Source organism: Lycorma delicatula, chromosome 11 (genome assembly GCF_047948215.1).
Source record: "Lycorma delicatula isolate Av1 chromosome 11, ASM4794821v1, whole genome shotgun sequence".
Taxonomy (NCBI): Eukaryota; Metazoa; Arthropoda; class Insecta; order Hemiptera; family Fulgoridae; genus Lycorma; species Lycorma delicatula.
This window is the reverse complement of record NC_134465.1, coordinates 66,428,672-66,446,872: the sequence shown is the minus strand read 5'-3', so window position 1 is coordinate 66,446,872 and position 18,201 is coordinate 66,428,672. Positions and strand designations below refer to the sequence as shown.

Here is an 18,201-nt window from a genome sequence, read left to right as displayed (position 1 = left end):
CAAATACAGACAGAGATAGAGTGAGGAGGGAATACATCCAAAATTGCCTCATTTGCGAGTTATGGTTAATGGAAGATGTGGCTCAGATTTCAGCTACCTCTGTGAAATGAGGTCGAACTGAAATTTATAGGATGTTAATTAAGCGGCAGAATTAGTGATTTGTTATGGTTGTTGAGCTTTCTTTTTTCCTGTTTAGCCTCTGGTAATTACCTTTCAGATAATAATTCATAGGATGAATGAGGATGATACGTATAAGTGTATATGAAGTCACAAGTCTTGTAAAGTCTCAGTTCGATCATTCCTGAGATGTGTGGTTAATTGAAACCCAAACACCAAAGAACACTGGTATCCACGATCTAGTATTCAAATCCGAGTAAAAATAACTGGCTTACTAGGACTTGAATGCTGGAACTCTCGACTTACAAATCAGCTGATTTGTGAAGACGCATTCACCACTAGACCAATCCGGTGGGTTATGGTTGTTGACCTAAAAAAATCGAATAAAACAGGTCTCAGAACCGTAACTACAGTAGGTTTTGAGAAATCTGCGGTGAAAACCAATAAATTGGAGGAAAAAACTCTATTTTTTACGTTTGATGTACAATAATTTTGTTAAGTGGATTATGAACACAAAAAAATTTTAAGCAGAACTTGTTGACAACTTAATTAATTATGAACAAATTAGTTTAACATAAGTTGAATAAAATAAACAGAATTTAGAAAAATTAGAATCTTTAACACTAGACCAAAGTGTATATGTAGAGGTTTATAATAGATGTTCAAAAACGAGCCCGGCATTTTCAACACATTCTTGGCACACCTCTGTACTGCTTTTGTTGCGCTTTTTAGTTCTCAGAGCTGTCCTTTGTTGGTCAGCCGCATCCATAATGCGGACAATTAATTCCTCAAGAGAATGCATTTTTGTTTTGTATACAATATTTTTCATCCATCCCCAGATGCGTTTCAAGATTTATCGCGTTTCACGGAACTATATACTGAATATGAACGAAATCAGACCATAAATATGTTTTTTTTTTTTAATATCACGGCCACACCAACACCTAGGAGGTCCATGTTTTGCAAAAATATCTCGTTTCATGTAACTAATATATATTCTGTACCAAATCTGAACATAAATAATATTTTTTTGAAATATCTCGACTCCACCGTCTTTAGCAGGTTCATGTCTTGCAAGAATATCTCCTTTAACGTAACTAAAATTTATTCTGAATATCAGCCAAATCGTAGTATAAATAATTTTTTTGGGAAATATCACAATCTCACAACTACCTAGGAGATCCATGTTTTCCAATAATATTTCGTTTCACTTCACTAATATATATTCTGAATATGTAACAAATCGGACTATAAACACATTTTTTTTTTTTAAATATCACGACCCCACAATCACCTAGCAAATCCATGTTTCCCAAAAATATCTCCTTTCACGTAAGTAATATATATTCTGAATATGAACCAAATTGGATCATAAATAATTTTTTTTGAAATATCATGACTTTAACACCACCTAGTAGGTCCATGTCTTGCAAAAATATCTTGTTTCATGTAATAATTATTATTTTGAATATGAGCCATACTGGACCATAAATTTTTTTTTTTTTTTTATATCACGACCGCACTACCATTTGGCAGATCCATGTTTTGCAAAAATATTTCGTTTCACGTAACTAATATATATTCTGAATATGAACCACATCTGACCATAAATATTTTTTTTAAATATCGCAACGCCACCACCATATAGCAGGTCCATGTTTTTCAAAAATATCACGTTTCAAATAACTAATATATATTCTGAATATGAACCAAATCGGACCATAAAAAATAATTATATTTTTAATTTAAAATATAATACTTCAATTTTTTTTTAAAATATGACGGGCCCACAATCATGTTTGATGCCAAAACTTAAAGGTGTTAGATCAGGCAATCTTTGCGGCAAGGAATGTTGACTTGCTCGACCGATCCATTTCTCAGAGAATTATTTTAGTGTGTGGAATCGGCACAAGAGAAGCGGAGAGGCGTACCACTGTGCTGGAAGTATACTTTGTGTCTCAATGCTAGAGGAACATCTTCAAGCAAATGTGGCAATTCTTCTTGAAGAAAATACAAGTAGACCTTAGGATTTATGCGGCTAGATAATATGAACGGTCCAAACCGCTGATTGTAGGAGAAAATACATTGATACTAAATAAGTGTTGAAAATTTCCTTCCACTGTTACATGAGGATTTACTTCTTGTCATGTAATGATTTAAACACAGACATAGTATTGCGCATTGTTGATCGGCTGTTGTTATTTTATTGCCAGCTTTGAAATAATAATTTTTCAAATAATTTATTGTATTTCTGTCATTAATAAAAAAATTATTATCTAATGAATTTTTATTTATTTTATTAAATAATAAACGAAGAATTGTATAATTTCCAGTTTTTTTTAATAGTAAATTTTGATTTTACAAATTTTTCCAAATTAAAAGTAACACGTACACGTTTTATGTGTTTATAACCCATTACAAAGTTATTATATGTCAAACATAAAAAACAGGATCTTTTAACCCCAATTTATTGGTTTTCACCAATTTGACTAAACTTTTTTGTATTTAATATGTTTCAAATCTAATTTTGTTTAAAGTTAAAACAAAATATTTAAATTATAAGTGTACCTAACTACACGATCAGTTTTGTACAAGATTATAATGTAAAACAAAGCAATTTCTCATAAAAAAAATTTCACCAAAATCTACATTTTCAACGACAGTTGCAACTAGCCTTCATGTCAGTCTTAAAGGTTTCTGAATGGCTATCAAACGAAACAATGGGTCTTCGATTTCTAACAGTGTGGCCAAGTGATCACTTGCAGTTTTGTGCTGCAGGACTGTCCAGTTACACTTGGAGCGCTCCCATCATCTGTCCATTATGGTTAAATCCAGAATCGAGGTATGTCCCCTCGCCACACAGGTAGGTGTGTGGTCATTTAAGCAGTAAAGACAATTCACTGTCATGGTGTCTGAAAGAACCTTGCTGTGCAGTTTTTGTAAGGACTACTGGCGACAACAGCCTTACAATTCAAGTCACCCATCAGGATGATCTTCCTGGGCATTCTGGCAATGACATCGTTGAGTCTACCCACAAATGCCTCAAACTCATGAAATTCATATAGTTGGGACTGACATAGGCGCCGCCTGTCAGTCCCAACATGCATATGTGAAATCAGACATTTTTGCAAAACGTGGATTTCCTAGATGGTGGTAGGGTACATGATATCCTAAAAAAAATTTATTTATGGTCCGAGTTGGTTCATATTCAGAATATATATATGAAACGAGATATTTTTGCTAAAATGGACCTCCTAGGTTGTGGTTGAGTCGTGATATTTCAAAAAAAATTATTTATGGTCCGATTTGGATCATATTTAGAATATATATTTCTTACATAAAACGAGATATTTCTGCGATGTGGTGGGATCGTGGTATTTAAAAAAAAAATTTATTTATGGTCAAATTTGGCTCATATTCAGAATATATATTTGCTACGTGAAACGACATATTTTTGCAAAACATGGACCTCCTAGGTGGTGGTGGAGTCGTGATATTTCAAAAAAAATTTCTTTATGTCTGATTTAGTTGAATGTATTTTCTGAATAGAACTGAGTATAATTACTCATATAATGTACCATTTAAAATGGAAGAATTCGCGAAAGCGTTGGAAAAAGCAGGCAACACAGCTGCTGGTCCGGATGAAATCCATTATAATATGATCAGGCAGCTGAATACCACTGCAAAACGCAGATTATTAGAACTTTATAATAAAATATGGTGGGATGGAACGTACCCGCGGCAGTGGAAAAAAGCTTATGTTGTTCCAGTACCAAAGAAAAATAAAAATTTAACAGACCCCCAATAGCTATCGTCCTATTTCTTTGATGTGTGCTATGGGAAAAATACTGGAAAAAATGATTAATAATCAACTCGTCTGGGTTTTGGAAAAAGAAAACCTGATATCACCGTATCAAGCAGGTTTTCAGCAATACCATTCTACCACTGATCAAATGATCAGCTTAGAGGACGTTATATATAACAGCTTTATTAAAAGGAAACATTGTGTCGGAGTCTTCTTTGATCTTCAGAAGGCTTTCGATATGACCTGGCGTCATGGTATAATGCTCCAGATACATGAATGGGGCATTCGTGGCAATCTGCCTTTACTGCTCAGCAACTACATGAATGACCGTACCTTCCAAGTACGTGTCAACAATGAATATTCATGTGAAAGAATCTTGGAAAATGGCATACCGCAGGGTTCGCCGTTGAGCGGTACCTTGTTTACCATTGCCATTAATAAATTGATACTTGCCATTCCAGTAGAAATCAGCAAAAGCGTCTATGTTGATGATCTGGCAATTGTGTATGCCAGCAACAAGACTGCTATGGTGAGGTACAAATTGCAACGAGCGATCAATGCTCTAAATGAAGTTGCAAGGAATAACGGATTCCAATTCTCACCAGAGAAAACGTGCTGTGTACACTTTTGTAGGAAGAGAATCCTCATCAAAGTCCTGCTTTGACAGTTGACGATAATCCAATACAATATAAAGATAGCGTAAGATATTTAGGACTAGTATTGGATAAATCCCTTACATGGGGATTACATATACAGGACTTGAGTGATAGATGCAAAAGAGCCCTAAACATTATAAAATGTTTATCGAATTTAAATTGGGGCTCAGAAAAAGAGACATTATTGAGATTGTATAAAGCATTGGTTCAATCTAAACTAGACTACGGATGTATCGTATATTCATCCGCTAGAAAGTCGCACTTAAGAAAGTTAGACGTAGTTCATAATAGCGGAATAAGATATGCAACAGGCGCTTTCCGCACAAGTTCGGCGGCTAGTCTGATGTCTGAAGCCGGAATAATGCCACTACATTATAGAAGAGAGATCCTTTTGTTAAGATATGCAGCAAATGTATGGGCTTTCCCTGCTCATATAAATAATAAATTGTTTACGAATCATCCTATGGCTGCAGTATATGAACATCGTGCTACCTATTCCAGACCAACCGGAATTAGGTACCACGAATTAAGAAGAAAATATGAAATTGCTATACCAGAGACACTAGCAATTTCTGCTAGAGAAATGCCGCCATGGCTCTTGCCAGCGGTAAATACAAATTTGGATCTCTCTCAAGGAGAAATAAAAAAGAAACCAGCAGTGATCATCCAGCAGGAATTTTTAGCAACCGTCAGTAGTTACGAAGAACATATTAGAATTTATACTGACGGTTCTGAAACCGAACATGGTGTTGGATGCTCGATATATGTAAATGAAGAAGCCCACTTTTGGAGACTGCCAGATGTGGCCAGTGTCTACACGGCAGTACTCACTGCAATTCAGCAAGCTCTTCGCTACACTGAACACTATTGCGAAGAGAGAGTGCTAATATGTTCCGATTCATTAAGTGCACTCGTCGCAATTCGGAACAAGAACATTAAGGATGTCTTAATTGCAAACATCCTGTCCATTTTATACGTACTAAAACAACGAGGACAGCGATACGTATTTGTATGGACTCCAGGGCATGCTGGTATTACAGGTAATGAAATCGCAGACGAAGCTGCCAGAAAGGCAACAGTCTGCGATGATTTGGATACATTTCCTGTAAGAGTGGCAGATGTTAAAAACCGTCTAACAAACATAGTAAAAAACAAGTGGAACGCTGAATGGAGGAGTTTAAATACAAAATTAAACTCAGTTAAAACTTCTCCTTATAAATGGAAAAGCGACTTTAAGTTGACTCGCCGAGAACAAGTAGCGGTGACCAGACTTAGAATCGGTCACACGCGATAAACAAATTTATATATGTTAACCGGCGAAGTGAGACCAATGTGCAGTGTTTGTAATAAAACACTGACAATCAAGCATCTAATAGAAGAGTGTACCATATATGAGGACCTCAGAAAGAGGTTCCGTCTTACAAATAATATTAGTGCTGATCTGGATAATGGAAATGAAGAAAATATAGTTGCATTTTTACACGCCAGTGGACTTCTTAAAAGTCTATAAAATGGAAGTTTAAAGCTGTGGTAAAAGATACTCTAAGCGGTAGTTTTATATATACATATAAGGGAGTCTCGAAGCGTGGCACGTATAGTGACGGGAGGTAGCCCTCTTGCCTAGGCCATTTTGGCTCACCTGCATTCAAGAGCAGTGAGTCGGGGTGTGTCCGATGATGGCATGGGGGACCCTCAAGGGTGGATTGAGGGCGCGAGGCTATGGGTGTACGCCGTGCATGCCTATGGCCTGATATAAGAAGGATTCAACTGCTACGGCACCCTGGCACGACTAATATACTGCACAACGGTGGTTCTGGTCGCCCCGAGGGTGCTTAAAAACTATAAATGAGTCTTCGTAGAAGAAAGAAAGAAAGATATGGTATCAATAAGTTTAATTTTAATTTTAATTTCATGGTCTTTTGAGAACCTATCTCAAATTTTAATATTGGGGCCCTTTACACCCCGTAAGTGTTTGTGATTGTCCTTGTCTTTTATGTTTTAATGTTTATTGTGAAGTTTGTGTTTTTAAATAAAATGTAAGGGCCCTTTACACCCTTACATATGACGATCCTGATGGAGATAATAATTTCTTTTAAAGAATGTGACGAGGGCTAATGACCTTAGCAGTCGATGCCCGTAAAAATTCAGTTAAAAAAAATAAAAAATAATATTTTTTTGAAATATCTCGACTCCACCGTCATTTAGCAGGTTCATGTCTTGCAAGAATATCTCCTTTAACGTAACTAAAATTTATTCTGAATATCAGCCAAATCGTAGTATAAATAATTTTTTTGGGAAATATCACAATCTCACAACTACCTAGGAGATCCATGTTTTCCAATAGTATTTTGTTTCACTTCACTAATATATATTCTGAATATATAACAAATCGGACCATAAACACATTTTTTTTTTTAATATCACAACCCCACAATCACCTAGCAAGTCCATGTTTCCCAAAAATATATCCTTTCACGTAAGTAATATATATTCTGAATATGAACCAAATCGGACCATAAATAAATTTTTTTTGAAATATCACGACTTTAACACTACCTAGTAAGTCCATGTCTTGCAAAAATATCTTGTTTCATGTAATAATTATTATTTTGAATATAAGCCATACCAGACCATAAAATAGGTTCGGTGATAGTTCATCACCTCGTCTCAGCCCTTTTTTGACTAGGAAAGGTTTGCCTATATTTGCTGTAATTTTAAATTTAGAGAATGTGTTTGTAAGAGTGAGTTTAATGAGGTTCAAATTTTTCTGGTCAACTCATATTCTCTCAAAATTTGAAAAAAGTCTCTGTCCACAAAATCATACGCTTTCTGAAATTTTGTAAAAGATATAAGAAAGGTTTGTTTCTGGATACGTAATATTTTAGAATCGATCAGACTTTGTATTTATTCTGAATATGATCGTCCTTTTTTAAATCCTTCTTCACACCTTTCTATATGTGATCTATTTGGGGTTCTAATCTATTCAATAACATTTTCACAGTATTTTATAAGTCACCGGCAACAATGAAATACTTCTATAGTTGTTGACATCCGTCTTGGAGGTATAAATTATAAATAATAATTAATATAGCTTATTTATTTTTATTTATAATAAAATACTTATACAAATTGAATTGAAATCACAGGTATAAGTTACTATTTATTCTATAATTTAATGCAATTTTAATTCACAATAATATCAGTTTTAAAGTGATTAACATATAATATCTGTACAAAAAAAAATCTATTATTTAAAAAAAGATGTTAAAATTTTCATAGCTTTTGTTTAATTAAATATTGTGATTTTTCCTGAATAATAAATTAAAATATAAAAAATTTTGTACTTCTGATTATTTTAATACGAATTATACCCATTTTATGTTTATTATTAAATTTAAAAATAATATTAATAAAATCTTTTCTCGAGGATATTATTATTATTTTTTTGGTTATATGAGCATCAGCTGCTACAGTCATTAGCCCTCATCACACTCTTTAAAATAGGGATTAAATCACAATCAGGTTTGTCATATGTAAGGGTGGAAAGGGCCCTTACATTTTATTTAAAAACACCAAACTAAACAAGACAGAAAATTTAGACACAAACACTGAACATACTTACAGGATGCAAAGGACCCCGATATTAAAATTTAAAAAGTAAATAAAACATAAATATATGTGAAAAACAACGGCTTCACAATACCAACATTCCCTTTTTTCTCCCTTAATTTTATTTAAGCACCCCTGGAGCAACCGAAACTGCCATTAAGCAGCACATCAATTGACCCAAGATCCATGGGAGTTGACTGACTACCTCTCTGTAAATTATCCTGTAGGACTTAACCCATCGGGTTCCCCCTGTGTTAGCAGAAATTAAAATAAAAAAATTATTAAAAATATTAATTAATTTAACTTATTTCTGATATTGTTTAAAGGTATTCATAGAATTTCTGTTGTGAAATGAATTTTATTTTGCACTTGGGAGTGATGTTAAGACATTCTGAAGAATTGCCAATTGTAAACAGGTGTGTATCTAAAACAGTAGGCTTATACATTACAGATTCTAGGTGTAAAAGTGAACAGAAAGTTTCTTAAGGAAAAATGTTACATTTCCCTTCGATTTTCCTTCTCTCCGGCATTTTGTATTTATTAATAAATTTATATATGAAAATCGGATTGAGAAGTGAACAATAACTTCAGAGGATGAATGAGGATGATACACACACATTTTTAACAACATTGTCTAATAAATAAAATATTTCATTTTATTAATTATTTATTTATATTATTTTAGTATTTCACTATATTAATGTTAACGGTGACCGTGTAAATTTTTATCATATTATGTGTTCTTAAGAAAATGCTACGCATTTTTTTAGAACAAAATGACACCTTAGTTTTGAAAATCGATTGACAAATAACCAACTTATGACAGAAAATGTATCACTATTTTCTGCCAGATTTCATCTCCTTCTCTATTAAGTCGGGTTCTTTATTTATTATGTGTGCTATTTATTAATTTAATTATTTTAATTTATATTAGTAGCTTCTCCCGCCTATGGCATGCCCTCTGAAACTAGGGTGGGTTCCCTTGGCAGGCGATGTCTTGGAATGAGACTATTAGGTGTTCAAAACTGTACATCTTGTGTGAAAAATATTTTTTGAATGATGAAAATTGAAAGCAAAAATATATCAGGAAATCTTTCCGATTAAATCTGGTTTAGATTGGTCCTTAGTGAAGGCAGTTACTTTTATTTTGATTTGAATACTAGATGGTGCTGGTATTCTATGGCGGTTCAGTTTCAATTAACCACACATCTCGGGAACGGTCGACCTGAGACTGTACAAGAATATACATCATTTACATTCATACATATCATACTTATTCATCCTCTGAAGTTATTACTTCAGAGTTTATTACTTAAGGTGGTTCCAGAGACTAAACAGAAAAAGTGAGGGATAGGCGTCGGAATTTGAATTTTTTTTTTGAAGGGGGCTCAGAGAAAAAAATCATAAAGGATAAGTTACGAAATGATATTATATAGTATAATTTAAATTTATTAATGAACATACAAACAAAAAAAAAACCTTGAAATTCTTTTATCGTATTTAATAAACTCTTCTTTTCAATAAAAAATTCACTGTTCCACTTATCGGTCTAGACCATCCAAAATTTCTTTAAAAACAACATTTTCACTCGTTTATTTCTACGCTCAGAAGACAATTTCACTTTCATTCCACTCCATGCTTTTTACTCTTGATAACGCAACAAACAACTGTCCATGCCCAAAAATTTCTCCTCTCAAATCAATACTGACCAATTCAAAACTTTTTTCATACAAAAAGCTAATCGCAGAGGAAACTGAAGTCTCTTCAATGAAAACCCTTTTGTACTCTCATCGATCAAAGTTATTCTTGGAATATACATTGTTTCTCCTTGCTTACCTGCAGTCGAAATTTTGCACTTTAAAACATTATTCTCCATTCTTCTAACAGTAAATCTCATTCCATCGCATAAACCATCTTTATGCTCAAATTTCTTAAACACATGACCGTCGAATTCTTCTTTAACTGCAAAACATAATTTAAAAAATATATTAATAACATATGTATTGCGTATATTTTGGTTAAAGAAATAAATATATATTACAAGTATAAATAATAACAAGTGCAAGTAATAAATATATAATAATATAACAAGTATACACTTGACCACCACGGGACATCTACTAACGAATCGGGATTTTCCGCTAGCGATCTATACATTCCAGTGCCTGTTATCTGAGCACATTATTACTTTTTGTATGGAATGACATCACTCGCACTACTGGTGTTTTATGTGCTAACCTAAGCGGGACGGACACACTACAGACAGACAGACACACAGTAGGGTAGAATTAACATTGTTAATATTATAAAAGTATGCAATTTTTTCAAAATAAAAGTAATAAAAAAATAATTTTCTAAGATAATCCAATAATTTTATTTTCAAAATAAAACTGGAACTGACAGTTGTTGTATTATATAAGAAAGAGCTGCTGCGTGAATACCATCGCCTCATCTCCTTTATTCACACCTCTTCTACAAGTAGTGTACCATTTTAACCCGCCTACATTCATTACTCTTCTTGTTTGTTTGATTACAGATATTGTTAATATGTATCCTCTAAATCAACTCTAATTTCCCATGAACTCATCTCTTTCTCTTTAATTTTGAATTTCATTTATTTTCTCATACAACAGCACATTTCAAATCGTGTTAAAACATTCGTATTTAATTATTAAAATGACATGCTACCGGTATTAAAAAAATAATAACAACTGCTGTTTAAGAGTTACTTTTGTACATAACTGAAAAAACATTAAATGACCACCATTTTAGTTAATAGTTACCTATTAGAATAACGTATCACAACTCTAACCTTTCCTTTAAACATTTTTGAATTGGCCCTGAAGAGGAGGGGGACCTTGGGATGCAGTAGGTTTTTAACCAAAAAATTTATTTTTTTTAGGTAAAACCATTTGCTGAATCTCATTTTAAGAGTTGAAATTTATTTCAGTGTTACTATACTTCATGAATACTGTGTATATAAATTCTCCTTAATTCAGTACCATGAAAAACACGGTTTGCTTAGCGTAATTTTTTATCTTATAATCAAATCAGAATAATATATATTTATACTAAAATATAGAGACAAAATATTACAGTTTAATAGAATATTAAACTGAAGATGATGCATACAGGAGAAAATAGGATTGAAATGTCTTTTTATTTTTTATCGAATCAAATGTAGATTTAAAATAATTTATGTTTTGAATGTTATAATTATAAATAAAGATGTAGATTATGTACTTGAAATAATCGGCTGAGTTTTTTATCTTGTTTAATTGTAACTGTGTTATTTGAGGATAATAAAGATTTATTTTACTTTTTGACTGGCTTACTCTTCTAACTTTAATTATATTCTGTGATTAACATGTTTGATACGATATACATATATTAATTTTTCAAATATGTTGCTTGCAACAGGTAATAAATTTATTAAGAAAACGAGAATTCTTAATAAATCCACATCCTGTGTCTTCCACATCCTTATACGTCTCATCACCCCACATCCTCTGCTAATGATTATTTTAATTATAATTATTATAAATAATTTATTGTATAATTACATGCAATCAGAGTAGCATCAAAAAATGCACGATTAGAAAATAAAAATTCGAAGCGATTAAAGTCCATATTAATTATTTACGTACAATATAAAATCATGAAATTATGTTTTGTAAAATGTATGAAGATATTAAATACAAATGATAACAGCCAAATAATTCAAAAATCAAAAGGCATTAATGAAGATTATTGTAGCACATGTTTATGTGCAGGTTTAACAGTTACAGAAGATTCAGGGTTTTTTCAATTTTTAAATTAGTATTATTTAAAAATTCATCAACAGAGTAATATTGTTTCTGTAAGATAAGATTTTTTACTTGTATTTTAAATAAATTAGTCAGAAGATTTTTTTAATAGATAGATAATTTATTAGATATGGAATAAGAAGCATAGTAAGGCCCTTTCTTGTAAGCCCAAGTATTGAGTTACGTAAAGAGGAAAAAGGTTTTGCGGTCGTTTTTTGATAGAAACAATAAGGTAAACGATAAGTTACTATTCTTTTTAACAAGACTACACATTCATAAATATAAATTAAGGGTAAGTTAACATTTAAAAATTTATGTATATATTCACAGTTATATACTGGTATATAATTGTGAATATAAGGACTGCCTAAAAGCACATACCGTAAAACAAACAGAAGATGGTTTCCAAAAGAGTCGATAGACCACCATAAGAAGACAACACTTTGCATATGCCCAGAACTGAAACAATGGTTTCACCCAGGAGGTGATGCTTTTTGACTGTATTCTAACCTATGATGAGATGTGGATTCACCATTATTAAGTGGAATAAAAAAAAATAGAGCGTGGATTGGAAGAACAAGAGTTCAGCTGTTAAGAACATCATGACAGTATTTTTGATTAACATTGCTGATTGCATAATTTTTCCATCACCTAATAACAGGATTTTTGAGTCTCATACAGTAACAGCATCTCCTTTCTGGCTATTTTATTAGATGAATAATTGGCTTGGAATGAACAAATTGATTTTGTTAGTTAAAAAAATGAAACTGTATTGTTATACTTGAAGTACCTTAGTAGAATACTGAGTTTATCATCATTGTTAAACATATATAAATATTTATGTATATTCCTCTCTGAAGTGTAATGTCATTTCTTAGGGCTCCCTCAAAAACTTGAGTATTCAAAATAAAAAATGGCTATAAATATGGATTGTGTATTTAGAAAATTAAAAATGTTAACTAATACTTGTGTTTATAATTATGAAATCAGTCACTAACAGAAAAAAAAATCGCTTATTAATAAAAAATAACAATTTCCAAACCAGACAAAAGAACATTTTACAGGTAAATTTTCACAATACCTCAGCTTATAAGAAAGAGTCTTACGTCTCTGTTGCCATTTTTAGTGAATTGCTGAACTATTTAAACTATCTTCCCACCAATTTATTTATAAAACAAAAGGTTTTTATTTTACAGAAACAATATTACACAGTTAATGAATTTTTAAACAGTCTTAAAGAATTTAAATTTAATGTAAGCATTTAAAACAATTTTTAAATGTTCATTTCTTGCATTTGTTCAAGGTTAGAATTATTTTTTCTAATCTTTTACTCAAGTAACCCACCGGGTCGGTCTAGTGGTGAACATGTCTTCCCAAATCAGCTGATTTGGAAGTTGAGAGTTCCAGCATTCAAGTCCTAGTAAAAGCGGTTATTTTTATATAGATTTGAATACTGGATTGTGGATACTGGTATTCTTTGGCGGTTGGGTTTCAATTAACCACACAACTCAGGAGCGGTCAAACTGAGACTGTACAGGACTACACTCATACATATCATCCTCTGAAGTAATACCTGAATGGTAACTCCCAGAGGCTAAACAGGAAACACAAAGTCTTCTACTCAAATAGTATTCATTAACACCTGAATTGTAAATTATTTTATAATCGTTTCTTATATTTAGTATTTTCACATTTTTTCTTATCATTTCTCGAGTTTATACATTAAATAATTAATATGGAGTCTAATGACTTCTATTTTTTTATCTTACAATTAATTCTGGCTGGATTGTCCCATTCTATTTAGATCAAGGTTTTATCTCGATTCATCGGGTCTAATGCTCGGGAATTTTTTTTTATCAGCAGAGTAATAAACCTAATCGTTCTTGACGTTAATCAAAATAATCTATTACTGTACACCGATCAGAATAAGAGATTAATTTTTTTATTTGATCGATTAATAATGAAAATCTCATGTGGGTGTTTGTTTTCAATTTCAGCAAGACTTATATTCATTTCAGTATATACTACTGTTTCGACAACATTGCAAATTATAAATTTATTACTGTTTTTAGCTACGGTAAAAAAATTTTATGAACATAATAAATTAACTAAAAATGTATTAACCGATGAATGCATGAGAAATTATAATAAAAAAGAAAAAGAAAGGTATGTAAATTTCATCGGCTAAATTTTAAGCGAGACCTTAAAATAAAATAAAAATAATCAGAATACTTTAATAACTGCTAAAAAGGTATTTGTGTTCAAATATACAAGAGATGGAGCAAGTGTGTCAATGTTTTGTTGATAGAGATTGAAGAATAGATCAACAAATTTATGATAGCAACATCTAAGGAGTAAATCTGTATTATACTTAAAATAAAAATGTGTGTTTTCTGATGAAATGACGTAAATTACATTTAAGAGGTATTTAAATATTTTTTCTTGTATCATTATGAAAGTGATCTCTGCTTAACATCTGTACCCAGTCTCAGTGTAACGTTCTTTTCTCTACACGATCAGTTTCTTTACTCAGTGTGATGCAAGAGTAGATTTTGGTGAAATTTTTTTTATGAGAAATTGCTTTGTTTTACATTATAATCTTGTACAAAACTGATCGTGTAGTTAGGTACACTTATAATTTAAATATTTTGTTTTAACTTTAAACAAAATTAGATTTGAAACATATTAAATACAAAAAAGTTTAGTCAAATTGGTGAAAACCAATAAATTGGGGTTAAAAGATCCTATTTTTTATGTTTGACATATAATAACTTTGTAATGGGTTATAAACACATAAAACGTGTACGTGTTACTTTTAATTTGGAAAAATTTGTAAAATCAAAATTTACTATTAAAAAAAACTGGAAATTATACAATTCTTCGTTTATTATTTAATAAAATAAATAAAAATTCATTAGATAATAATTTTTTTATTAATGACAGAAATACAATAAATTATTTGAAAAATTATTATTTCAAAGCTGGCAATAAAATAACAACAGCCGATCAACAATGCGCAATACTATGTCTGTGTTTAAATCATTACATGACAAGAAGTAAATCCTCATGTAACGGTGGAAGGAAATTTTCAACACTTATTTAGTATCAATGTATTTTCTCCTACAATCAGCGGTTTGGACCGTTCATATTATCTAGCCGCATAAATCCTAAGGTCTACTTGTATTTTCTTCAAGAAGAATTGCCACATTTGCTTGAAGATGTTCCTCTAGCATTGAGACACAAAGTATACTTCCAGCACAGTGGTACGCCTCTCCGCTTCTCTTGTGCCGATTCCACACACTAAAATAATTCTCTGAGAAATGGATCGGTCGAGCAAGTCAACATTCCTTGCCGCAAAGATTGCCTGATCTAACACCTTTAAGTTTTGGCATCAAACATGATTGTGGGCCCGTCATATTTTTAAAAAAAATTGAAGTATTATATTTTAAATTTAAAATATAATTATTTTTTATGGTCCGATTTGGTTCATATTCAGAATATATATTAGTGAAGTGAAACGAAATATTATTGGAAAACATGTTTCTCCTAGGTAGTTGTGAGATTGTGATATTTCCCAAAAAAATTATTTATACTATGATTTGGCTGATATTCAGAATAAATTTTAGTTACGTTAAAGGAGATATTCTTGCAAGACATGAACCTGCTAAAGACGGTGGAGTCGAGATATTTCAAAAAAATATTATTTATGTTCAGATTTGGTACAGAATATATATTAGTTACATGAAACGAGATATTTTTGCAAAACATGGACCTCCTAGGTGTTGGTGTGGCCGTGATATTAAAAAAAAAAACATATTTATGGTCTGATTTCGTTCATATTCAGAATATAGTTCCGTGAAACGCGATAATCTGGAAACGCATCTGGGGATGGATGAAAAATATTGTATACAAAACAAAAATGCATTCTCTTGAGGAATTAATTGTCCGCATTATGGATGTGGCTGACCAACAAAGGACAGCCCTGAGAACTAAAAAGCGCAACAAAAGCAGTACAGAGGTGTGCCAAGAATGTGTTGAAAATGCCGGGCTCGTTTTTGAACATCTATTATAAACCTCTACATATACACTTTGGTCTAGTGTTAAAGATTCTAATTTTTCTAAATTCTGTTTATTTTATTCAACTTATGTTAAACTAATTTGTTCATAATTAATTAAGTTGTCAACAAGTTGTGCTTAAAATTTTTATGTGTTCATAACCCACTTAACAAAATTATTGTACATCAAACGTAAAAAATAGAGTTTTTTCCTCCAATTTATTGGTTTTCACCGCAGATTTCTCAAAACCTACTGTAGTTACGGTTCTGAGACCTGTTTTATTCGATTTTTTTAGGTCAACAACCATAACCCACCGGACTGGTCTAGTGGTGAATGCGTCTTCACAAATCAGCTGATTTGTAAGTCGAGAGTTCCAGCATTCAAGTCCTAGTAAGTCAGATTTAGTAGGCGGCTCCCCATCCTCATGGAGGAGATAGCGAGACTCCCACTGATTAGATTGTTTTCTTGCAAAGATAACGGTGCTACTGAATACATCAAGTGTGACAGAAAGCGCTTCACACAAGATGAGGTGACGGCAGCCATCTTCAAACTGAAGGACAAAAAAAGTCCCAGGAGTCACATAGTTGGGCCTTGTTACTCCCTCCTGGAGATTAGAGGCAGGCAAAATAAAGATCAAAGATCTGAACAGGGGGGCCGAACTGCCGTGCCAGATTTACTGCCAGTTGGCAGGTTGGCTGCCTTAGAGTAAAAGGACAAAATAAAAAAGAACAAATATATATACCCTGGGCTCAGCTTTACTTAATTGTATGTCTGGCCCAGGGGAGTAGGGTGAAAAAAAAAATGTAAATAAGTGAAGTTTGTATATATTAGAAGAGTTGCATACAGTGTACAGTAGCATGTGAATGAGATGTATTTTGTATGAATGTAAGGTGTATGGATGCACATGATATTGAGGTAATGTTTTAATGGCAATTCCAACACCACATCACATGAGGGAGTGGTTTTTAGTGGGTACCACTGCAGTAGGCGGTGAACCCCACACACCCAGTATGTATGGGCTGCTGAGCATTTGGGTTAGGCAAATTTCCCAATTCCAACGGGAATAAAGTGTGGGATGAATTCAACTAGTGTGGATGTATTCCGAGTATGTTGAGCACCCATGACTTTCTATGTAGAAAAACTTTAATACAAAATTAATGTTATGTTTTTATATTAAATAGTTTTCAAAATATAAATAATCCAAATCAGATGATTTTTTTTGGGACACGCTTATATTATATTAATATACTTACTTGTATAATTATAAGAATGTATTCTTTTAAGAATTAAAGGTATTTCAAAGATTAAATCATTCCAGTACTGGACAGCAAAGTTTACAGGTACATTTTTTAATGTAATTCAAAATTTCAAAACAGAAAACAATCTGGAATAACAAATTATTAAAAGAATATATTTTAATGTAGTTATAGAATTCTATACCAACCAAAGATGCAGGATAATCTATAATTGGAAATTATTATGATAAGTTTAATCTATCGGATTTTCAAAGATTAAAATATATGAGTAATTATTTATTATTATAAATTAATGGTAATTCATTAAAAATAAACTGTTCTCCTTTAGCAAAGGATGAACTAATGGACAAAACAAGTGAAGAAAGCCATATTCCATTGCAAGTGATAAATTCGTTGAAAAATTAAATACGCCATTTGTGATAAACCCATTTCATGATTACTGAACTAAGTGAAAAAACCATTATTCTCAAAATACACAAAAATACATGTTTATTATTTATGTTACTGAAAAGAAATTATATTTATAAATAAGATATTAATTTAAAAAAATGAAGAATATAATTCTGTAATATATATTCAATGCTTTATACAGACTAAGATGTAGATCAGATGATCAGGATTGTACAACAATAAAAAAAGTCAGTTAAATCATTATCATTTATTGACACTAAAATTATATATACAAAACATTAAATTCATGACTAGCTCCATTACTTATATAATAAAATATAATAAATAATTTGTTAAATTAAAATAATTAATTATGGTAATTAATAATTAATTCAATGAACCATAATTAATTTTAAATAATATAATCACTGAAGGAACAATTAACTTCATTAATTATGAATTGCACACTATCTAAATTTTAGGGCACAAATAATTTGTGAACAGTA

At 31.7% G+C, this 18,201-nt stretch overlaps 1 protein-coding gene across 1 annotated transcript in view; it reads right to left on the bottom strand.

The window, feature by feature from the left end:
• LOC142331960 (uncharacterized) overlaps positions 1-15,409 on the bottom strand; it is a 45,667-nt gene extending 30,258 nt beyond the window's left edge. The window contains exons 1-2 of the mRNA XM_075378014.1: positions 15,358-15,409; positions 10,024-10,149 (exon numbers count right to left, since the gene is read on the bottom strand). Of these exons, the coding sequence (XP_075234129.1) occupies positions 10,024-10,149; positions 15,358-15,409 (178 nt within the window). The remainder of the gene's footprint in view (positions 1-10,023; positions 10,150-15,357) is intronic.
• Between the last annotated feature and the right edge of the window lie 2,792 nt (positions 15,410-18,201).